Here is a 25,729-nt window from a genome sequence, read left to right as displayed (position 1 = left end):
CCAAACAGAGTACCCTAGCAACCATCTTTCAAGATCTATATCTCTACATCAGAACATTGTAGAAACAAAGGGGTTTGCTTTTTTGACTCATGCTAACAAACTGGACATCCAGCATGCTAGTCATGCTAGCAGTAAATAGCTACATGCTAATAGTGATTAACTAAGTTCTAAATCAGGCTAAGAAGTCTATAAAACTTTACAGTAATGATCTGTGACAACTAGAAGCTGCATAGCGAACACCCCAGGTACCCTAGCAACCAACCAAGCAACTACCCAAAAAGCCCTAGCAACCTCATAGCAACACCCTAGTAACCAACCCAAGTACCATAGCAACCACATAGCAACACCCTAGCAACCACATGGGTACCCTAGCAACGGCCCTAGCAACCATCCTTAGGACCCTAGCAACCACATAGCAACAACCTAGCAAACACCCCAATAACTCTAGCAACCACCCTAGCAACCATCCTGGGGACCCTAGCAACCACCTCGATTACCCTAGCAACCACCCTGGGTACCCTAGCAACGGCCCTAGCAACCATCCAGGGTACCCTAGCAAACTCATTGCAACACCGTAGCAGCAGTGGGGCGAGTTTTGCCACTGCAAGCACTACTCACATTTTCTTTAAGAAATTTACATTCTAGTCTATAACTGCAATCTCTCCAGTTCACCACCAGAGGTCATCCCCATCACAGTATTCATTAGGACTGAGAGTTCTTGATTTGTTTGATAGCAGTGTGACACTATAATGTATTCATCCAGTACGTACTTGATTCTAATTTCCCATTCACACACACACACACACACACACACACACACACACACACACACACACACACACACACACACACACACACACACATATATATATATATATATATATATATATATATATATATATTCGTTTACTGTAACAGGTGCTTTTGTTTATTGTTTTATGTTTTATTACGTTTGTTATTATTTATCAATATGTTATGTCTGCTTATTTATGCCTATTTGTTTTATCTTGTGTTTTGCTTGTGGTAAACATCCCCCAACATACACACATGGTATGTAGGTAGTAGCCTAATGCACAGTGGTTGTGGTTTAAACTCTGAACAAAGTGTGGAGAACATAAAAAAAACACAAGGAAAGCAAAAGTTATTTTTCTTTTGTGGTTTTTCTTGTTAAAAAAAAGGGAAAAAAAGCTAATCCCATTCACCTCAGTATCTTGATTATCAGTATATCATTGTCCCACTGATGAAATGGTTTATGAGCTTCAACAAGTAATTCATGAATAAGGACCGCCTTCTCTTGACTGACCAGAAATCAAATCAGGCAAAGAGAAAAGAAAAGAAAAGAAAAGGGAAAAAAAGCGTTTCCCTTTGAGAAAGGTTTCATTTTCCACCGAGGACCACCACTGCATCACTTCTCACTTTTCAGTCCAGCCTGAAAGCAAGGTACATCATTCGCTTATTTACTAATTTCGAAATGTTTCATTACGGTTTAGCCTGTATTTGTCTTTAGAAAGAAGAACAAATATTTAACTAAATAGGCTAATTGCAGAATAAGGATTTATTTCTTTAAATGATCGAGTGCTAAATGTGAAACGCTCACATAACAGTTTCGGTTGTTTAATTATCACAATTTACTTGCGCAATAACCACACAATCCGAAATATAATCGCATTATACTTGTAATATAAGACTAGCCTACATTTCCATGAAGTTTTATGTTATCTCTTAAACTGTCCAACCAACTATTTTCCACTTCATTAATCTCATGATGTAAACAAAGCACTGTGAAGTTGAAACTGTATAACGTTTTAAGGGAGTTTATAACACGCTCTGAATTCAGTACACTTCTTCGGGATACTGAATGTGTAGAAGAACCTAATTAAAAACTTTAGCAAATAATGCGTGATTATTATTATTATAAGCATGAAATAAAAAAATACATATAGGCATTCCATAAAATACAAATCAAATAAAAAACTGAAGATTTGACAATATATTCAGAATTATTTACATAATAAGCTCTAAAGCAAAAACAACATAATCAGACAAAATATCAATAGTAATTTGGTATGAAGAACTATTCATGTGAGCACTGTTTTTATCCATTGTTTAAGTCCTCTTTTAGAAGCATTATTGGTCTCTGTTTTCAATTAGTGGGTAAAGCATTCCAGAGTTTTGCAAGAAAGCAGATTGGCCAAAAGAGGTCTTTTACTTTGAAACAAGCTTACTGACCAATTCAGGAAACAGTGGTGAAACATGATTCTTTAGACATTTATAAATCAATATGAGTTCATTAAAATCAACAAAACTATTGAGGCTAAGAAGGTAATGCTTTCTTAAAACATCACACATTTTTATTCCGTTGTCATTTGCATTCAATTGTATTATATTAAATGAAATGACAATTCTAACATGTTAACTTAAACCATTGAAGTTAAGTTGGGCCTACATTAATCATTCATGTTGCATTGACTGAAACTGTGCAGTGGGATAGACCAGGAGAATACCTTTTTAAATTAAATGTGGTTTTGGTATAAAGGGGGAAGACATATTAAAGTTTGTTGTTTAGTTATTTTTTAACATTTAAAATAATTTATGTTTATGTTGATTTTTGAGGTCACCATTATGGTGAAGTAGACCCTATGGTTAGGCTGTAAGGCTACATGAGCTGAATCTGTGCTAATGTCATGAGAACATTTTTACTTGATCATTTCTTGCATGCTATACAGAAATTGTACTTATCATGTGAAAAAGTGTTATGTTGACTGTTATGTTTCCATATTAGCGATGGGTCGTTCTTGAACAATTTGTTCATTTGGAATGAATCTTTAATTTGATTCGGGAATAACTAGTCGTCTCGGGGAGTGATTCGTTCAGAATCAGAATCAGAATCAGAATCAGAATCAGAAAGAGCTTAATTGCCAAGTATGATTGCACATAAAAGGAATTTGTTTTAGTGATATATTTTGTTGAGACAAAAAAAAAAAAAAAAAAATGGCAAATAAATAAGTGTATAAACAATTGTGTTATAAATGATAACGGAATAGGATTGAGTAAGATGCAGGGATGTACTATGATGGAGGGGTAACAAATAAATATAAGGATATTGTACGTTTTTATTGCGTAAATGGGGGAACTTTTTTTACCGTTTATGAGGTAGATTGCCTGGGGGTTCTGACCTGCTATTAGTATTAGTCACCTGTTTCAGTTAATGCATTCTGAGCCAGAAAGAGATTTGAATAGTTTATCTCATGAGTCTTTCAGGTTTTCGAGTTGTTCCTTCATCATGTAAGCGAAACCAATGCATTCTGAGCCGGAAAGAGAATTGATTAATTATGTGTTTTATTATTTTATTAATGCCAAAGTACCAAAGATAAAAGTACAGAGATTGTTAATATTGCATACAAAGTAGTGGCATTACATGCAAAGCAGCATTTACAAACGTATGCAAACATAAAAATAAATAATACTAAACTAAAGCTTTAACAAAATAAATAAACATTTTTAAAAAGTTTTACCAGCCTTAAGATTTTTGGAGTATTTAATGGTTTGGATATATTGTTGATGAACCTCTTTTTTAAAAACAATATGTAAAGGGTTTTGATGATTGAATATGAAATTACGCAAGAAGTCATAGTAGGTTAATTATTAAATATTCATTAATTTTGTTTTTTTTGATTATTAAAGAAGCCAAACAGTACATCCTTAAAAAGTAGAGAGAAACCCTGTAGCACACTGCGATGGATAACATTAGAGAATTCAATCCAAAATAGCTGTGTGTGACGACAAACGATATGTTTATCTGTTTTATTAGAGTCAGCGCAAGAAGAATAGCTTGTATCTATGTCCGATTTAAACCTTTTCAAAAACACTTTTTAGCTGGGTAAAATATGTGTAACAATTTGAATGAGATTTCTATCACCTTGTTAGTTATAATGTATTCTAAAGGCAGAGTCCATACTTTTTTTCCAATCAATATAATCAACCGCATCCCTCCAATAAGACACCACATGGAGTTGATACAAGCTCCTTTTGGAAAAGCTTAAGATAAAGTGCTGGATGATCTAATGAGTCCCTTAAAAGCATAACAGCTCCATTAGCAAGAGCTTCCATGACAATGAAGGAACATTACATTTACATAAGAACTCTTTGTAACTTAACCTTCCGAGTTAAATAACTGGGAAACAACCAAAAAAATATTCTCAAACTTGCTATTAAAAAAATATTTTCTCTAATATAAGATGTCTTGATTGTTGCAAATGAAGTACCGGTGAGGGGTGCTTAAAAATTAATGACCATGCAAGTAATGCCTGTTTATGAAATTTAGATAAATTGTAAGGGATTCTAGTATTGTGGTATAATTACAGATCAGGAAAGGGAGACTACCTAATTTGGAAAAGTAGTAATTGGGGATAAAATTCCAGAGTGAGTTTGGATTACACAAACACAGTCTAATCCAATTCATTTTGAAAGAGTTGTTCAAAGAAGAGAAATCATATGTGTTCATTAATAAATACTCTTTATTACCTTTGTTATAACATTCGGTGTATATAAAATACACACCTGTAATGACAGAAATTCACATATTTATAAACTGTACGTTTAAATACCATTTCTTCCTTGCAGTCATGGCAGCGCATACAAGTACAATTGTGACGACCCAGCATGTCTCCTCTGGGACCTGGACTACAGGCGTCTGTGACTGCTGTTCTGATATGAGCACTTGTAAGTAACCCACTGACCTATGACCTCACAGTCCTCTTTTCTGTGTTCCAACTTGTTTGAATGAGAAATCCTACCTGATCCTAAACCTGTTTTGATGTTGTGAAATCAAAGCTCCAGAGAAATAGCGTGTCCTTTACAGTAAAAAGGACACAGCCTTCCTGTTAAAGTACAATATGAGATCATATAGTTGATTTTTATTGCAGCTTTTATTTCTCAGCCACAGTTTTTATGGATTGATAATGATTTATACTATGGCACCACTGAATGCTTGAATCTGATTGGCTGACGAACGTTCTGAGGCGTGCAATTATTTTAAAGGAAACAGCCCGTCGTCATTTATTCCTTAAAAAGGCAAATGTAGAACATCATGACATCAAACATGTGTATGTATCCTAGATAGATACACAGACAGACAGACGGATATCATTGGTAATATTTAGTTAGTGCTAAAATGCAGCACCTAAATTTAAAGTGAAGTGACATTCAGCCAAGTATGATCACCGATACTCAGATTTCATGCTCTGCATTTAACCCATCCAAAGTGCACACACACACAGAGCAGTGAACACACACACACACTGTGAACACACACCCAGAGCAGTGGGCAGCCATTTATGCTGCGGCACCTGGGGGTTCAATGCCTTGCTCAAGGGCACCTAAGTCATGATATTGCAAGCCCAAGATTCAAACCCACAACCACTAGGCCATGACTTTAACACTACTAAAACATGCCTGGTGTTTCAGGTTGCTGTGCCTTTTGGTGCTTCCCCTGTATGCAGTGTCAGACTGTGTCTCAGTTTGGCTGGTGTTTCTGTATGCCACTGCTGGACTGCTGCGGGGTGGTGTCTTGCTGTCTCCGCCAGAAGATGAGAGAGCAATATAACATTCATGTGAGTTCACACACACACACACACACACACACGCACACACAATTAGGAAAATGGTGATGTATTAGACTGATAATGAAAAACGAATAACTAGAAAACTAATAGCTAATGGGCTAAAGTGCACACAGAGAGGATTAAATTATAGGTTAACCGCTTATAGCTTCCTGTTTTTCTTGTCTTAGATGTTTCGACAATCACCATAGAAACAACAAATATTTCATTACTAGGTGCTCATAAAAAATGTAAGTGTAGAGCCCTGCCTTCATGGATCTACAGTATTGCCACATTAAAGCCTGAGAACATACAATAAAGCACTAAAGTATTTCATCTCTGTCAGAGGCACTATAAACCTTCAGTAATGACTGAAGAGTAGTATGACTTCAGACTTTAGGTATGTGTAGCCATTAGCCTCCATCTGAAGACAATTCATCAGAACTTATTTCACAGTGTATGGCAACTTTGAATGTCGCTTCATATGAATGCTTTACATACTGAATCTGAATAACTTGAATAACTCTTAAATACATTTTAGGTTAAGGACATTTTCAGGAATCAAAGACCCAGATAATCCCCTCACATTAGCCAATAAACGACACTTCTTCTCTTTTTCCTATATATACTCATTAAATTAAAGCTAGATGTTGAATAGTTAATCTTTAGCAGGAACATTTAAAATTTTCATTATCTCTGGGACAATGGACCAGAAATAATGAGACATCCTGTATTGCATTTTTGTCACTTGTATCTAAATACGGTTGGGATGTAAATAAATACTATTGGTTAATTAAAAAAGGGACACTCAAATTGTTAAGGGGGGGGGGGGGGTGAAATGCTCATTTTCACTCAATATCCTGTTAATCTTGAGTACCTATAGAGTAGTACTGCATCCTTCATAACTCCAAAAAGTCTTTAGTTTTATTATATTCATAAGAGAAAGATAGTCTGTACCGATTTTTCCCGGAAAAACACGAGCGCCTAGAGGCGTGACGTGTGGGCGGAGCTAAAGAATCACGAGCGCCAGTAGTCTTTTGCGTTGAGAGCGTTTGGAAGCTGTGACATTATCGTGAGGGAAAAACCATCATCCAAAACAAACCATGGCTAACAGTCAGATTCAGCCGTTTATTTATGATCCAGAATCAGATCCCGAGGCTGAAACTGAACGAGAGCAGCAGCAGCAACGACTCGCTCCGAGCGGGGCTCGAACCCGGGTTTTTGGCATGGGATGGGGATGCACTAACAAGGAGGCAGAGATATTTGAAGCAGTTTTACTCACCGCCTGCGGTTCCAACACACGATCGTGACCCTTTTTCCTTGGGACTGCATCATCCTTAAGAAATAATCGATGTGCAAATCCGTCGTCAAACTGGGCCTTGTTTGTAAAACAAGCATCTTCGAAATGCAGGGAACAAACGAAAACACTTGCACAACTCCGTTGATGCTCTGTAAAAATAAACTCCATCCACTGGTCCCTTAATGCTGTTTTTTTTTTTTTTGGTAATCTGTGCAGGGTTGTCTTGCCCTGGCAACCAAAAACACACTTCTTTTGTGACATTTCGCGACGCTCTCGCTCTGATCAGGGAATGTCTGTGCTCTCAGTGCTCTGCTATATGGGAGCGCGTGCTCTTCCGGCAGAAGTGCCCTCAGGACCCATATAAGGAAATTCCGCTTCATCTAACGTCACAAAGAGCCATACTCGAAAAAAACTTTCCGAAACTTGTGACAAACCGGAAGGAGTATTTTGGGAACAAAAATACTCCTTCAAACGTACAACTTAATTTTTGAAACTTTGTCCATGTTTAGCATGGGAATCCAACTCTTTAACAGTGTAAAAAACTCAGTATGCATCAAATAGCATTTCACCCCCCCTTTAAGCCTCACCCTAACATCATGATGTAATAGGAAATACAGGAAACTAAACTTTTTTCAGCACCCATTTGGCCTTGGCCACTTGACAGCACACATAAATGACAGGAAGGAAGTTCATAATCTCTCCCAAGTAAGAAGAATGCCTCAGTGCACATAATGGAGTCTAAAGGCCAGTGGCCTTTAAAATAATCAAAATAATCTTCAAAAATGTTCACTTTGTAAAAAAATTAACATGTGGAATGAGAGCGTGTACTTGAGAAGCTAGAAATGGAAGAGATGAAACACGATGCACAAACACCATATGCGTCATGTCATTTGCTGAGGCTAAATTAAATGCTCCTTTCATTATAATTAAAAATTATTACATTTGGGGATGGCACCTGGGTTGGCCAATCAGATGTCAGAGGTCACCCCTCTGACTCCGCCACTGCTGGAGGCCCGTTAACAACAAGGGCAATAACTATTACTGTAACAAAGTATTATACTAAATGTGAAAATCTATAACCATAATGGCACAGTGTACTGATATAATTGGAGTTACTTTCAAAAAATATTTTTTAAACTGGCAAAAAAAAAAAAAACATTTATATCCAATCAGAACCTTTCGTGCTTTAAAGGGTTGATTACAGCAACCCGAGTATCATACTAATCATTCTAGAAACATGCTTGCAATTTGTTAAAAATGCTACAGAAATCATTTTAGAATGAAATCATTTTAGCAATATGCTAGTAATATCTAGCGTATCTAAATTTTCAAGCTTGCTTCAAACTTTAACGCTAGGCTTTCTTGAGTTAACCTCAAAGTTTGTTAACAAAATTGATTCAGTAATCTTTTAAAGTTATAGTTAATGGTGTGAACAGGCCTTAAATCTCTATTTCCATTTCAAAGCATATTAAGTGTATGCAATCTTCCACCATGTCCACAAACGAAAATTATGCAATATTAAATTAAACTGTCAGTGTATGTTAAATTATTAGATATTTCCAAATTATTTGTTTTTAAAACATAGCGTGCTGTGTATTTTATTGGTGTAGAAGTGAGTATGTGTATTTTCTAAAACATTTGCAAATAATCTTTCTCACTTAATTAGAGGAATGTTTATAAAAATAAAAATAAATAAATAAGCACGCCACATGTTATGTGAAAACATCTCAGGTTACTTATGTAACCATGGTTCCCTGAGTAGGGAACAAGACACTGCGTCCTCTAGGGGTCGCTATGGGGAAACATCTTGTCATGACCCGTGTCTGACACATACATTCAAAAAACACCAGCAACATGTTAGCCGGCAACAGCTCATGACGTCACAACCTGTGCGACTAGAGTAATAGGCACAGAGAGAACACGTCATCACTTCACTTCTTCATCTGAAGCTTTCATCAGAAGCATGGCAAGAAACCTAGAGGACCCAGTGTCTTGTTCCCTACTCAGGGATCTATGGTTACATAAGTAACCTAAGAAGTTCCCTTTCAAGGGAACTTCGAACAGTATCCTCTAGGGGTCGCTATGAGGAACAATATACCCACTCCACTATGCTGATGGGGGTGCTTGCCAGAAAATTTAGTGTGAGCACTAAGTACCAACTTTAGCAAAGCTTTAACGGAGTTGCCCCTGGGACGTTGAATGGCTGTCCGTGACATTATCCCCTACAGCCAAACGCCTAGGCTACATAACCCAGAAATTACCTAAGGCCAGACTCCTGGGCCTGGCGTAGAGCCAAGTCTTGGAATCAGGAATAGATTCCTTTAAGGGGATATGACCAAGAGCCTAGCATCATACTAAGTCTTGGCCTGTCACACAGGGGCTACTGCTTTCTCTGTATGAACTTGCTGTAGGAACTGTCTCAACAGATCCCTAGTAGCAACACCCTGTTAAAGTAAGTATCCAGAAGATAGGTAGGTGGAGTGGTGCCCAAGGTGGAACCAGGGCTTTAACCAACTCAACAAAGGGCATGAAGCTGCCGCGTGTAGCTCTCACCATACATTATTTTAGAAAGACCGCAAAGTACTAGCGTGCAAACTCACCACTGTGTGGATTTTAGAAAGTTTACAAAGACCACAAGTGCACAGTTACCATAACATTGATTTAAGAGATACCATTCTAAGGGGCTCTGATGATAGAGAAGGCTCCAGCAGAAGCCTGTGATCTGGCCACGTGATCCAGGAAGCATGAAGCCAGAACCAGGGCTATCATACCGACTAGATACAACATCGACAAGTGAGGTAATCACTGCAAGTTGAGCATCTGGAGTGCTCACCAAGGACCTACCCTACAAAAGAACAGAAACACACAGGTCCTGGAAAACACTGCAAAGTAATCCACCATGGTTTCCTCGCAGAAGCACCATTCAAGAAGCGACCTGAAGAAGCCTCTAGTCTGGACCATCACTAAGGTGGTTACTATGAAGTCATAGAACCAACCAAACATCATAGGTCCAGTATAGGAGACTGATGCAGAAAGTTCCTACCTAACCTCGGTCAGGTGGAGAGATGGTGGTTACAGGGGAATTAGGAAGGGGAAGATAAGGCAGACGCCCTTCTCTTTGGCAAGAAGGAAGTCTTAAGAGAAGATGCCTCCCCCATTGAGAGACAGCAGGCCAGCGTCTCTTCAACAGGTGGCATCTTCTCATAACCATTCTCATGCATCCCTCAGTGTTGGCATAACAACTATGCTGGAATCTGTGGATGCTGGACGAGAATGGATTTTTCTTTTCAAGACGGAGTGCAGCATAATATCCAAGAAGGAAAGGATATAAACCATCTGTCAAAAAAAAAATTGCAGAGAGATCCACCCTATTAATTTCCTATATAAACAAAAGGAAATTACTGATAGGGAGAAATTTCCCATCAGGTCCTTTCCATGTTTTCATCATGACATGGCATGCATTCAGCTCCGATGGAAGCTAAACACACTCCACCCAATCGCTAGATTACCTCAGAAATCATGTGTGAATGAAACTTCTGCCGCGAATGCATCGCTATTCCCGCGAGAGTTAATGCAAAAGCTATCTACAAACTCGGGGAAATGGTGATATACTCACATCCCGCTCAGTAGTCCTGTGAATGCATTACAATGAGCATAGCAGAGCGCATGCAACTCCCTTGAGAACTGAACATGCTTGCTCTTCACCACACACACACATACACAGCATGCGAGCCGTGTGCAAAAGAGCAAATCCTCTGGCGAGAAACATGCACACCTAAACGCTGAACGCTTCCAACAAAACAGTAAATGAAGATGAAGAGGATGACATGTTCTCTCTGCACCTGTTTAAACTATAGTTGCACCGGTAGTGATGTCATGAACTGTTGCTGGCCAACATGTTGTTGGTGTTTTTTGAATGTATGCTTTAGACACGGGTCACGACAAGGCGTTACCCCATAGCGACCCCTAGAGGACACAATTCAAAGTTCCCTTGGAAGGGAAACGGAGAGTGTAAAACAACATCCTTATTTGCTTCACTATGTTATTGTAAATTCTATGGGTCTGGCTTCCGGTCTTATCTGTGTCCACTCCTTCCAACTATTTTTAGCTGAACAAAACAGTTAGTTTTGCTGCTTGATATTGAAATGTGTCTTATCATATTGTTTTAATGTTTTATCTTAATTAAGAGCATATTCACCTTTTTACCATTTACTGCATGTTGTTATTCTCCTCGTTATTTACCTAAAGCAGCTAATGAACAAGAAGTCTCATCCATAGGCTTACTTTCACGTTGAAGAAAATGGTGGATAGAAAACCTGTTCTGGCATGTTTATATATATACATATTTTGTATTGGTACATTTGCTTACTACATGCTTTATCTCAGGTGTGAAAACAAAACACAACTTGAAATTGTGAGTTAAATAACAATTTCTGACAACTGAAAAGAAACATTGGACTTAACATGGTTCTTTTTTTTTTTTAGATCTTTAGAAAATAGGAAGGAGGAAGTCAAGTGATGTCATTAGTGTGATTTTTAATTCAAAATAATAAAAAAAATAAAACCGTAACACCAGTGACACAACTCAAGGGGACCACTGTTTTCATTATATATTTGATAATATTTATTTAGCTTTTTTATGCCATTTATGTCATATATCTGATAGTTATTAATACATTATTGTGTTTTAAATGGTAGAAAAACCTGTATTTGACTGCAAAATAAAACAATTGTTCCAATAACACATTGTTTTATTTTAAAATATATATATTTTTTAACCCTAATGTGTTTTTAAATTGTAATATTTCTGTAAATTCTAGGGACAGAAAAATAGAGGTTTCTATAGAATGACCCAATATTCCTTTCTTAAAAGAAAATTATTTTAAAGTACAAAGTCTTCACCCCCCTCTTGAACACGTCATGCAATTAGACAAGTGGTCAAAATCAAGAACTAGAACCTGTTTTGTCTGTTTTTAATTAAACTAATAAGTAATAATACTTATAAACTAATTATTATTATATATTTTACAAATATAATTTCAGTGGTATTATTGAAACTCTTTCTTCCTCAGGGTTCCTGCTGCGATGATGTCTGCACTGTCTGCTTCTGTTATCCTTGTACCTGGTGTCAGATGTCTCGTGAAATCAAGATTCGTGCTCATTCTGGGACTGTGGTCACCCAACAAATTACCCGTAGTTAGAAATCGGCTTTGCTGTGAGTAATGGTAGTTCATGCAGGTGATGAAAACTGATGCCTTTTACCTAGTAGTGATTCATAAACATCAAAATGCTTTATATAGCATGCTCACTGTTATTCACAAAGTTTACCTGTTATTATGCTGTTTACATACTGCACAAATATATGTAACTTTTCCTACCTTTACAAGTTACAAAAAAATATATAAGAAAATACCCAGCCATATGTTATGTGAAAAACAGATAGCGTAAAAAAAATCCTTATTGCTTCATTATGCTTTGGTAAAAATGCATTATACAAAATTACATTTATTTTGTATTAGTTGAATATCATTCCTGTAATAAAACTATGAGTTAATAGAAAACCTGTTCTGGTATGCTTATATTTTTTGTATTGGTGAATTTGCTTACTACATACTTTATCTCAGGTGTAAAAACAAGATCACCACTTCTTTCCCCTTCCACTTCCCACAGAACAACTTTTGAAATGCATAGATGGTGTTTTGGACAACATCCGTATATAAAAATGTTATCATATTCCTTTGTAAAAAAAATTATTTTAATATAGAGGTGATGTTCACAAAATGCAAATAAAAGACTCCGAATTTTGAATAAGGTTTTTCACCGATGCAAAATACTTTGCATATTTGTAAAACTTGTAGAATATAGTTACAAACATTAATCTTTGTTTGTACTGAGGATTACATGCGTTATGCTGCCCAGCAACAGTTCACCGATTGTGCACATGATGTTTGACTAACTAATGGAAATGCTGCTCTATAATTGCAAAATGCATAAAATGTTCATAAATATGTAATGAGGTCCAATAGTGATGCTTTGCCCCAGAGGCCTACAGTACTTTTACTAGTACTATGAAAATGTTTACATTCTCTTGGTGATGTTTGGTTTATTCTCAAGTTTCAAGCTCTGTTTTTTTCTGTTTTCTGTTTTTGAGGACTGCGTTTCTCCCAACGTGTTTCACAAGGTCTTTGGTCAAGCTCCCGTTGATTTTGGCTGCAGACAAACCTTTGTTTTTAATGTCTCTTTTCTGAACTTTTCAGGACATTGTTAAGACTGAAAAGGACTTTAAAAAATGCACACATGAATGCATTTTCAAAATGCTCTGTAAGGAGTACCGCCACTCCCTATATGCACAGTTTGTGTAAGAGGGTGACACGTGAGTGGATTTTCATACCTCTCCCATCTCACTCCCACATCAAAAACAAAAAACAAAAATCCGACCCATCCCAGTCCCAGAAGAATGACTCCCATTCCCTCCCCACTCACATGTTGTGTTTTTTTATGCCTTAATCTGTCAGTTACAGTAAAAATACAGTACAGATTGCAGCATGCAATTCTTAGTTGAATAAAAATCCAAAATGTAGTTTTTATTTTTATTTTATTGAACTGACTGCCAGCTTAAACAATGCACAGTGCACTCACATTAAATTTAATGTTAATGAGTGTACACAAATAAATGTAAAGTCTTTACAGATTCTAAAGATATATTACTTTTATCTGTATGACCACTCCACACAGACACTTCAATAGTGCACATTTTCTAGGTTACCATTAGATTGAGCTGCCATGTAAAGTTGCTACTATATACATCTTTCAGATGAAAAGCAATATTTGACGTTGAGGAATGATAGATGATGTGCTCAACACTTTTTATCATTCTCTCTCCATGTCTCACATTAGAACTTCTGATCAGCTTTCTCAATCTCGTTTTCTGAGGAGTCTGGATCACCTCGTGTCTTATCTTTTTGATCTTAAGATGGCAACTGATAAAGAAATATGTTTTATACACCCATATGTTTTAAAAGCAGGGTAGGTGAAAGATTTTTTTTGTTATGCTGGTTGAAAGTCTCTTCACATCCTAAGAGCAATCACCAAGTTTTGTGGTATAAATTATTATATGTATTTGTCATATGGAAGTCGTAGGACCGTAACACGTGTGTCCAATCATATCCCTCGTCAGAGGAATTCCTGCCTGCCTGTCAATGCATGTATTGGCATAACTCCATGCACCCTGTGTGCACACACATTAAACGTCATCAGCATTATTAAGGATAATATTGAGAATAGATGGCATTGTTACAGTAATATTATTCGCTTCGTACAGTAATCATTTCTTATGAGACATGAGGTAATCTGACAGCATTGCATTCAGGTCACATCATGTTTCTAGTTAGCCCCTGGTCTGCATGCACACATTCCTGTGTTTTAGAGGAAGTGGCTTTTTTTAGGGAGGGTCTTTGCTTTCAAAGACCCGATTGGATTACTTGGAAAAGATCAAACTCTACAACACTTAGATTGCATTTTGCACCCTGAACCAAACAAGTAAATCTAAACTCTAAAGATTTAAAAAGGCTCAGCATATGCTAAATTCATATAAAATACTAAAATGGCTTTTGCTGATGGATAGAGGCAAACTAGTAAGAACAATCACTGTCCTACATTTTAATCCTTTATGCAGTTTGAACAGTTAAACCACTTAGTTTCATTTTGTGTGAAACTGAAGTTATTCTTCTGCATTCTGAATCGCTGGACAGCGTCCTATCTGTTAGCTGACCTTGAGGCAGTGCGTGGGGGAAGTTTCTGTAACCCAATTGTAGCTTAATATCTTCCCTCTATTTGACCTTCAGTTTTTTTATCTGACTACTTTTCAGATTAGCACTGGCACAGCACCATCATTGTGCAACACATTTAACCTCTAAACACACACATGAACAGTTGGTGTTCACAGGCTAATAATGGACTTTGTGGCTCTTCTTTTCTCTTTTTCGTTTGGGGGTGTGCCAGCAAATCATCCATTATTCTCGGGAACTGAGTAATCATAGACAGTCACTCCCACAGTTTCTTACACAAGCTCTGCAACGGCCGCCTGGGAGAGAGAAACAGGAGGATAAGCAGGAAATATGCTTGTTTTTCAGAAACCAAATAGGCTTTCAAGCATGGGAAAAAACAGATGAAACAAGAGAAACAAGCAGAGAAGTTCTCTAAATGTGCTCTCCTAAAAACTGAATCCACAATGTAGTACAGTAATTTTCCATAGTTTAAATTCAAATTACTACCAGTGTTACTTTCACTTAAAGGGATAGTTTACACAAAAATGAAACATCTGGCATCTACTCACCCTAGAATGTCGTTTCAAACCTGTATTACTTTATCATCCTCATATCTTTTCAAACCTTTTCAAGACTGTTATTGACATGAAGGTGAGTATCTGTTTCAATGGTGCGTGAACACTCTAGTACATAAAAGCATTCTAGCGTTATGTACACAATATGGTGACTTTGAAGCATGCCCACAGGACACGGCATGATTCAGATTGTTTGAAATAGATGATAGATGAACTGTTTATTTGCTCTGTTATTTGTAAGTGATTAGTTCAAACTCTTTGCTGCATTTTTCCAGGTATGTCAACAATTAGTATGTTAGCTGGCTGCCTTAGAGACTTGGCTGACACTGTTTGCGGTTAGGTATTCATGTCATAACATCTTGTAAAACATTAGCTTTCAGTTCTGCTTCGCTTAATTTGTCAGCCGTAGGTCTCACATAAACATCACAACAATGAAACAATGAAATCTTATGTAATTTACATGTAGTAACTGTGACTTGCTTGAAACTTGAGATTAATCATGTACGGTCTGTGGCCACAACAAAATGAAGTGATCAGCTTTTGAAAAAAAAAAAAAAAAAAAAAAAAAAAAAATATATATATATATATATATATATATATATATATATATATATATATATATATATATATATATATATATATATATATATATATATATATATATATATATATATATGTATACATTGCATTCTGTTTTTATTCACAATTTGTACAGTGTCCTAACTTTTTTGGAATCGGGTTTGAATATGCAAGTCGAAGTTTTGCTTCAGACAGAATATTTTGAAGTATTTTAATGATTTATTCAGATAAAATGTTAAAGAATCGAATAGTTGAGTGGTGCACTGATGGTGTTTAAAGCAGGTACAGTGTGCCGGATGTGAATGTGCATCGCAGGTTTCAGAGGCCCAGCAGCACAGCATACGTGGTTGAGGCTATTAATGTGGAAGGGGTGGGTTTGTGGACTAGTGAGAAGAGGTGTGTGCTACTGAGGTATATATGTGTGAGAGGTCACAGCATTTGTCTTGCTGTTTGGATAGACAAGGCAGAAAAAAAGCATTCTCATGGGTCTCCTTATGGTAAAAATACAAATATAAGCACCAAAAGTATATAAGATGTGTTTGTTTAGCTGGTGAAAATGACAAATAAAACCCTCTTGATCATTATATTGACCAGTATAAGGCATGTTTTGTGCACTTTCATGCTAGATGGTCATGTGTCCACAGAATTGTAATAGTCTTTAAATAAATAAATAAATAAATAAATAGCATTTTCATGCACAATATACATTTTAAAGTGCTCCACAGCTCAGATCAAAACATAAAATATAAAAAATATTATAAATGCACACATACATACAACACTAGCACTTTTCATACATAAGAACCATGTTCATATAAAAATATTAGTAATAACACGAAAATGTATTAAAAAGAATAACAAAATGAGGAAATAATAATAATAATAAATACGGTACTTGATAATGACTTAACATTTCCTCTATCAAATCTGATCATTTATTTCTCCATCATCATTCTCATCTTAATGCCATCATTCAAATCTCTATATTTTTATTGCACATTATTGCTCTCCCTCTCCATTCCTTCAAAAACCAAACATAGTCATCAGTCCCTTCCCTCACAGTTCTCCATGCATTTTGCCTTGTCCTTTGTTCTTATGGCTATTAGATGTAACTTACCGAATATTATTGAATTTGGTGGTTTCAGTGGTACTTAAGGCTACTCCCTTGTTAGAAATGGAAATGGGCAGAATCCTCCATTTGAACAGGAAGCAGGAAAACCAGACAGTCACCGCGGTTATATGATGTTGGAAACTCTGTTTTGAATTCGATCCTATCTGACATCATGCCGGAGAGAAAATCAAATCTATATTCCACATACAAAGGCATTCAATTACTTTTGGTACAAGCTACAAACCACAGCTAGAATCAGGTGAATTCCCCAATGCCCCAATGCCTTCTTTGAATTGCAAATAAATATAGAGGAAAAACTGCATCATAGTTTAGTGCATGTCTTTTCCGTGTGAGGTAAAAATAAACATGAAAATAATATGAGCACTTGGCAAAGGCATAAAAGTTAAATACTGGAGCCTTCTGGATCTTACACTGAAATTAATTAAAACAGGTAAGTCAGATCAGTTCTATTGCAAGACTGAAACTGCAAGGCTAGCTTTTTGAGGAAGTGCAGTATCTTTATACATCAACATTCCTGGGTCGCAAAGCACTGTCTGATCCCAAAAAGCAGACAACAAATAGTGATAATATGCTTAGTATGTGATGGAGTACTGCTGATAAAATCATGATAAAATCATGATCCTAACCTCCATATCCATACTGATATCTAAGTACTATATACTATAATATTCTCAATCGAAATAGAGTAGGGGCCCAGAAATAGTATTGGATACACCACAAATCAGGACTTTTTTTAATGTGATGTTTTATTATATTCTGTATTATCACTGTATGCTCATGCTCGTGTTCTCTGCAATATCATACTACCATACTAATCTTATATTATTACTGCAGGCCTAGTAGCTATCTTACAGCTGTAAAGCATTAGCACTTCCTCTATGAACTGAATACCTGTGTGTACTAGAATAATGACTTGTAATTATTATTATTTTAAACATATTTGAGATGTTGCTATATTTATTTATAAGTAACTATTTTAATGTTATTGTGTGACAAACCAAACAATTTTTACAAAACTTTATCATTAGTATTATTGATCATATTGTCCTTTCAGACCTGAGTGGGATGTCAGCGCCCTCTCCAGGACTTTACTGAGAAACACAGCTGAGGGGAAACTTACAACAAACCCTTTCAGTGCTACAACATTCAACCAAGGATTTTTTTTGTTACAGCTGGTTACAGAAGGTTTACGCTGTTAATTATGCAGAATCTGGGCAGAGGAGTTGACAAACACGAACATTTCAATATATAGGGCCTTCTGGTTTCGATTTACTGATTTCTCAAAGTGGCTTCAAATTGGCGTGGGATGGTCCTTTCAGTATTTCTCGATCTGTAGGTGGCAGTATTAAACTGTGAGCTAACTCCACAGTATACAAACTTATTGGGAACAAGAATTATGGACGTGTAGCCTACATAATTAGAGAGACTAGTGATATTGAAATGCAAACATTCATCTGTCTTTTTATAATAATTGACATAATACATTTGGTTTACATAGTAGTTGTTGTTGCTTTCGTTGTCAACATTGCTAATAATAAGAAATGTTTATTGAGCACCAAATCAGCGTATTAAAATGTTTTCTGAAGGATCATGGGAGACTGGAGATGTACATTATGTCACTTATTACACAGCTAAGATATGTTTTTTTACTATATATGTTGAAATTAATGCTGAAGTCTTCCAATGTAGCACGCGGTGGCTAGGTGTTTTCAGTCAGAAGATGGCGCCAAACAGTTAAACATAGCATAGTGACTCGTAATGCATATAGTACAAGTCGTTGTACCCGGATGAGCGGTGTGTTATTCAATTAACGGTTGTTATCCGGATATAACATAATCATACCTGTCAAGTATCCCGTTTTGGCCGGGAAAGTCACGTATTTTACCCTTCTTTCCCGCCGTCCTCCCGTATTAGTATTTTCCCGTAAATCTCCCGTATTTTTATTCATTTTTTTTTTTACCTGCGTTATTAATAAAATAATAATAATAAAAACATTCCCAATCTGAGCTCTGTCACTAGTCTCGCGATAACTCCCACCTGTAGTAGCCTGTCGCGAGGGGTGTGTGAGGTCAGATGACATGAGTTATAACGTGGGAAAAACAACAACAGCAAAAGAAAAAACAGAGACGGATGATGTATGCTACAATAGAGAGTGAAGGCACACCTGCCAAAAAACCAAAACCCATGTGTAAATACCGTGATAAATGGGACAGCGAATTTACTTTTTTAAAGAATGCAAAGTCTGCAACAAATTGGTACAACAACTCACTAAAAGAGTAAAAGAAAAGTTATGTGAAATGAAAAGAAAAACTGTTAAAGAAAAGCAATATGAAATGAAAAGAATGTGTGGAATTAAAATAAAATGTAAATGTAAAGACAAGCAATGTTAAATTAACAGAAAATATGCAAATAAGCCTTTAAATAAATGCTCTTCATATATACCCTTTTGTGTTTTAATTTGGGCTATAACACCTGTCTTAAAATGTAAGGGATACTGGAGCTTTGTTGGGGTGGTGGGACTGCTCGCAATGGGCGCTGGAAAATTTCCCTTATTTTCAAATCCAAAACTTGACAGGTATGAACGTAATGCTGGGTGGCGCGAATGACCAATCAGAAACAAGTATTCCACAGAGCCGTGTAATAAGGTTGTTATCTCAGAATAAACCCTGAACAGGGTTCACAGAGTGGTCTTCTATCAGCCTGAAGGGGTTTATTCTGAGATAATAACTGGCAGGATGTACATTATCCCGCTTTTTACACGGCTACTTGCCAAATAAGTAAATAATTAGACACACAATATTAATTTGAGTAGTAAAATGGAAGCAGCAGCGTTTGTATGAAAGGAGGGAGTGATAGAGCAATACCAGGATGACAAAATTAAATAACCTCACCGTTTTTGAATCGAATTTTAATATTTTATTAGCTAAACAAACGCAAAGCTTCCACCAAGAAATGGAAGCTTTAGCCTAAGTTCTGCCAGGAAGACTCAATCACTTCGTCACTAATTACCTTCATCATTATCCAATCACGTCTTTATACTCCTGTATAAAAGATCGTACTTACACATGTTTGAGTTCGCAGATGCCAACGCGACAACAACCGCAGATTCCGACGCGATTGTACTTGCTCAAGCTGTTGTGTTTATTCATCTACTTGCTGTAATTAAGTTCGTGCCCCGCAAACTATCTAGAGTTCGACGTTCCTCTAAGATGCACACGGGATCGTTGGCTTAGCTCTGTGTCGCGGTGATTATCTGCAGTCGTTTGTGTTGGATGATTTACAAGCTTTTCTCGGCAGAGGATGTGAACATTGGCGGAGTTCCGTGTGCTTCCAGGCCAGGGTTGCCAGGTTCTCAAAACCACCAGTTACTACTATAATTAAAAAAAAAAAAAAATAGCCCAATCGCGTTCAAAAGGGATTTATCGGTATAATTCACATTCTAGGGGCTATATATAACACTATTGGGGTCACCTCAAACCCAGGACAGAAAAGGCAACCCACAAAAAAAAAAAAAAAAAAAAAATACGGTCTTGGCAACGCTGGTGCTTTCCGAGATGTCGCGTCAGTGCTGCTTGGGTCTCAACACCTGAAAAGACTTTGGTCTCAATCAACAAATATTCATCTGTACGCTCACGTGAACCTGCAGGAATGAAGTTTCTCCGGACCAGCAGACAGAATTAAGGCTGCCAGTCTCTTCGGCATCTCGCCTCCATCACTTCACAAGTCTACAGCATTATAAGTATCATTTTGTTCTATGCACTTGCGGCGCCTGGGCATTAATTTATTCTCTGCAAGGATTTATACTTGCACGTTCAAATAAAACACTGGGTGTTTCGTGCTTGTTTATTGACTTGCACAGCATAATTAAGATGTTGATCATAGTGCATGCAATTTTCTGAATTTCTTCGTAATGAGGCACTTAAGGCTCATCATAAACGCTACAATCTTTATACTGATAAAGATTTTTCGCATTTCAAAAAAAAAAAAAAAAAAAAAAAAAAGCTCTGTCTAGCACACTTGTGATTCGCTGTTTTAATCCTATGCTTTAATATTTGTTTATTCAGTCTTTCATTTGCGTTATTCCTGAAAGTTCATACTCTAATGGGATTCTATGGTTGCAGATGCAGGGAACCGCTGCTCTCACCTCATCTTTACATGGCTTACTCTTGAGCTAGCGAATTATGAACACTGGATCTACCAAGCTGATGCGTTTATGGACCCTTCTTTTGAGTCGTAGGTAAGATTCGGCTCAATGCTCAGTCAGCAGGCATATATTACTCCACGTGACACGAGTTGCTGCTGACCTTATTTCAGAGTAGTGACATATCTCCAGTTTAAACCGAATATTAATTAGCAGGCATGGTTTGTTTGCACTCCTGGTCTCCGTCTCAAGGCGCGGTCGCATTAGACTTTAAACATGCGAAATTATTTCTAACGCCACTGCGAATATGGGCGGGAGCAAGATAAAACCGTCTCCCCTCAATTATCACAAGATGGATTATTACATGTTTGCTAGCACTGTGTCTTTTGCAACGGCGTCGAAAGCGTTTTATTATATTGTAACGTTACTCCGTATCTCTCTATAAATATATACACCCTAAGGGGAGGAGGGGGAGAAGAAAGAAAAAAAAAAAAAAAAAAAAAAAATTGGGGAGTGACAGTTAAGGGCTTAAGCTACAATCAAGGCATGTTTATATTCGCGCATCTACTGGTGTTGGTTCATCACTCTTACTCGGCTGTTGCGGCTTTCACTTTACACTTTTAAACTTTCAGACAGCTGTGCCCTCAGCCAACCCGGATTCTTCAGTCTGCCCTCCGTTAGCAGACATAATACTAACGAAGTGCTTACGTCAGCTGGAAATCACATTTCTAAGGCGTCGCTCCCTCTACAATCAAGCCTACACGTTTGCATGGTCCGCTTCTAATGTTTTTCCTTCCAATTTTTGCGTTCCTATTCTAATTTCGACCGTTGCTCCTTTCTTGTCAAAAAAAAAAAAAAAAAAATCGCAATCTTAATTTCTCTATTCGCAGACTCCTTGCCAGCATCTAATCCACGCTAAATTTTATAATCAAATTTTCAAGCCTTTTGGTTATTCAGTTCTATTACTACTTGAGGGGTTAGCTAAATCTTCCAACAAATTAAAGACAAATGTCTGCCTATTACCCTGCCCATATTGCAAAATGAATTACTTCCATCTGCTACGGCCTTCCTTCAAAGTACCTCAATATTCTTCTGGAGGCAGTGTTTATCTGCTTTCTACAGGTTATGCTTCCAGGGGAATTCACTTCAAACCAATCAATTTGATCCTGCTCGCGGCATTTCCTTCAGATCTATGATTCGGACCAAAAATTCTTCACACTCTCCTCAAGCACTCAAAAACCGATGTGCAAGGTTCTGGAGTCACCTTAACAATTCTAAAATCAATAATCCTGTCCCTTCTCTGCATGGTGAAATTTCTTAAAAATCCGACCTAGAATTTCTAAAACGCACCAGCTCTTTTTTTCCTAACGGAGCCCCCTTTCCAAGGCTGTTTAGAACTCACTTAACCACTGTTCTCAAAGCTGCAGTCTATCTACTGGCCATTCATTCAGAATTGGGGCAGCTACTTCAGCAGCTGAATGAGGGATCTCTACATCAGCTGTTAAGATCATGGGCAGATGGTCTTCCTAAGCATTTGAATCATACATCAGACCTGATTCAAAACCATTATTGAAGCTCAGCAAGCTCTCCTGTAACTAATCAGGTAAATTCATGCAATTACTGGTGGTGGTGTTACTATATCTGTATGGTCTTTCAAGGCCTGTCTGTGTCTGCCTATCGTGGCTATTTCTGTACGGTCTATCGAGACCTGTCCGTGTCCGGCTATCATGGCTATTTTCTGTACGGTCTATCAAGGCCTGTCCCATGTCTGCATATTGTGGCTATCTGTGTCTGGCCTATCGTGGCTATTTCTGTACGGTCTATCGAGACCTGTCCGTGTCCGGCTATCATGGCTATTTTTCTGTATGTTTTATCAAGGCCTGTCCCATGTCTGCCTATTGTGGCTGTCTGTGTCTGCCTATCGTGGCTATTTCTGTACGGTCTATCGAGACCTGTCCGTGTCCGGCTATCATGGCTATTTTTCTGTATGGTCTATCAAGGCCTGTCCCATGTCTGCCTATTGTGGCTATCTGTGTCTGGCCTATCCTGGCTATTTCTGTACGGTCTATCGAGGCCTATCTGTGTCTGGCTATAATGGCTATTTCTGTACGGCCTATCGAGGCCTGTCCGTGTCTGCCTATCGTGGCTGTCTGTGTCTGGCCTATCGTGGCTATTTCTGTACGGCCTATCAAGGCCTGTCCGTGTCCGGCCATCATGGCTATTTTTCTGTATGGTCTATTGAGGCCTGTCCTGTGTCTGCCTATTGTGGCTATTTCTGTACGGCCTATTGAGGCCTGTCTGCGTCTGCCATTGTGGCTGTCTGCGTCTGGCCTATCGTGGCTATTTATGTACGGCCTATCGAGGTCTGTCTGCGTCTGCCTATCGTGGCTAATCATGGTCTATCGAGGCCTGTCTTGCGTCTGCCTATCGTGGCTGTCTGCGTCTGGCCTATTGTGGCTATTTATGTACGGTCTATCGAGGCCTGTCTGTGTTGGCTATCATGGCTATTTCTGTACGGTCTATCGAGGCCTGTCCGTGTCTGCCTATCGTGGCTGTCTGCGTCTGGCCTATTGTGGCTATTTCCGTTGGTCTATCGAGGCCTGTCCGTGTCTGGCTATCATGGCTATTTTTCTGTATGGTCTATCAAGGCCTATCTGTGTCTGGCCATCATGGCTATTTCTGTACGGTCTATCAAGACCTGTCTGCGTCTGCCTATTGTGGCTGTCTGTGTCTGGCCTATCGTGGCTATTTATGTATGGTCTATCGAGGCCTGTCTGTGTCTGGCTATCATGGCTATTTTTCTGTACGGTCTATCGAGGCTGTCTGTGTTCTGCCTATCATGGCTATTCTGTATGGTCTATCGAGGCCTGTCTGCGTCTGCCTATCGTGGCTGTCTGCGTCTGGCCTATCGTGGCTATTTCTGTTGGTCTATTGAGGCCTGTCTGCGTCTGGCCTATCGTGGCTATTTCTGTTGGTCTATTGAGGCCTGTCTGTGTCTGCCTATCGTGGCTGTCTGCGTGAGGCCTATCGTGGCTATTTATGTTGGTCTATCGGGGCCTGTCTGTGTCTGCCTATCGTGGCTGTCTGCGTCTGGCCCATCGGGCTATTTATGTTCGGCCAATTGGGGCCTGTCCGCGTTTGCCTATCGTGGCTGTCTGCGTCTTGCCTATCGTGGCTATTTATGTTCGGCCTATCGAGGCCTGTCCGTGTCTGCCTATCGTGGCTATTTCTGTTGGTCTATCGAGGCCTGTCTGTGTCTGCCTATCGTGGCTATTTCTGTTGGTCTATCGAGGCCTGTCTGTGTCTGCCTATCGTGGCTATTTCTGTTGGTCTATCGAGGCCTGTCTGTGTCTGCCTATCATGGCTGTTTCTGTTGGTCTATTGAGGCCTGTCTTTGTCTGCCTATCGTGGCTATTTCTGTTGGTCTAACGAGGCCTGTCCATGCCTGCCTATCGTGGCTGTCTGTGTCCTGCCTATCGTTGCTGTCTGTGTCTGGCCTATTTCTGTAAAACTTAAGAAGTTTAATCTAAAGTCATTATACTGGTCATGCTAACTCTCTTTCTATTTCTTCCAGGAACCTTAGGATTCACAACTGGTGGGTATACTTCATCTACTTTTTTTTGGGGGGAAGGCCGGCCCCGTCTGGAGGTCTCATAATCCACCTAATTTTGGGGGTCTGCTGCGCCCCTGCCTTCGTCTTCAGGCAGGAAATGCAGATTCGCTACCCTCGGATTACGAACCATGGACGGGGCCTTCCGCCAAAGAAATTTATAATTGTGCTCGCTGAGCTGTCAATAAATGTATGCTTCGTACATTCCTCTATCTCCCGAGTCTTTCTGGTAGAAATGGAAGCTTTAGCCTAAGTTCTGCCAGGAAGACTCAATCACTTCGTCACTAATTACCTTCATCATTATCCAATCACGTCTTTATACTCCTGTATAAAAGATCGTACTTACACATGTTTGAGTTCGCAGATGCCAACGCGACAACAACCTCCACCCTCCCCACCACCCCCAGGATGGTCCTGTCCTTACCTTCCAGGGGGGGTCTGCTGCGCCCCTGCCTTCGTCTTCAGGCAGGAAATGCAGATTCGCTACCCTCGGATTACGAACCATGGACGGGGCCTTCCGCCAAAGAAATTTATAATTGTGCTCGCTGAGCTGTCAATAAATGTATGCTTCGTACATTCCTCTATCTCCCGAGTCTTTCTGGTAGAACTGTTCCTATCAAGAGTACGGCGCTGACTGCTGTTAACCGGATGAGCCTGTTATTAGCTTTACCGGTTGTTATCTAGGGATAACTTACATCGGAATATTGCGACTGATCAATCAGAATAAAGTATTCCACAGAGCCACGTAATAATAATAATAATAATTATTATTATAACAATAATAATTATATATATATGCATATTATAATTATATAAATAAACTTACCCCAAACCTGAACTATAGTGTATATATAAACTAGCCCTTTGTCTAATTAATAAATTTACATTTATTATGTTTATATAATAATATATTTAAATAGTGATGAACATATAACAGTTTCATCCTTTGCCCAAGGTGCTTGGATATTAGATGACCATTGTTCCCTTTTTTAAAGCAGGTGAGCAAACATTACCTCCTCCTGTCTT

At 38.3% G+C, this 25,729-nt stretch overlaps 1 protein-coding gene and 1 long non-coding RNA gene across 2 annotated transcripts; both read left to right on the top strand.

Annotated features, from left to right (window-relative positions):
- Positions 1-1,286: 1,286 nt before the first annotated feature.
- On the top strand, positions 1,287-12,461 carry ponzr1 (plac8 onzin related protein 1). The gene is made up of 4 exons (XM_052562164.1): positions 1,287-1,440; positions 4,624-4,722; positions 5,467-5,612; positions 11,973-12,461. Exons 2-4 carry the CDS (start codon positions 4,626-4,628, stop codon positions 12,099-12,101), a joined length of 372 nt encoding a protein of 123 aa, XP_052418124.1. The 5' UTR covers positions 1,287-1,440; positions 4,624-4,625; the 3' UTR covers positions 12,102-12,461.
- A 7,443-nt stretch (positions 12,462-19,904) lies between these two features.
- LOC127961177 (uncharacterized) lies at positions 19,905-25,287 on the top strand. The gene is made up of 2 exons (XR_008154391.1): positions 19,905-22,696; positions 24,668-25,287. It is a non-coding gene; the product is annotated as an uncharacterized LOC127961177 (long non-coding RNA).
- Positions 25,288-25,729: the final 442 nt, after the last annotated feature.

This window comes from Carassius gibelio, chromosome B7 (genome assembly GCF_023724105.1).
Source record: "Carassius gibelio isolate Cgi1373 ecotype wild population from Czech Republic chromosome B7, carGib1.2-hapl.c, whole genome shotgun sequence".
NCBI classification, from domain to species: domain Eukaryota; kingdom Metazoa; phylum Chordata; class Actinopteri; order Cypriniformes; family Cyprinidae; genus Carassius; species Carassius gibelio.
This window is presented reverse-complemented; position numbering and strand designations above follow the sequence as displayed.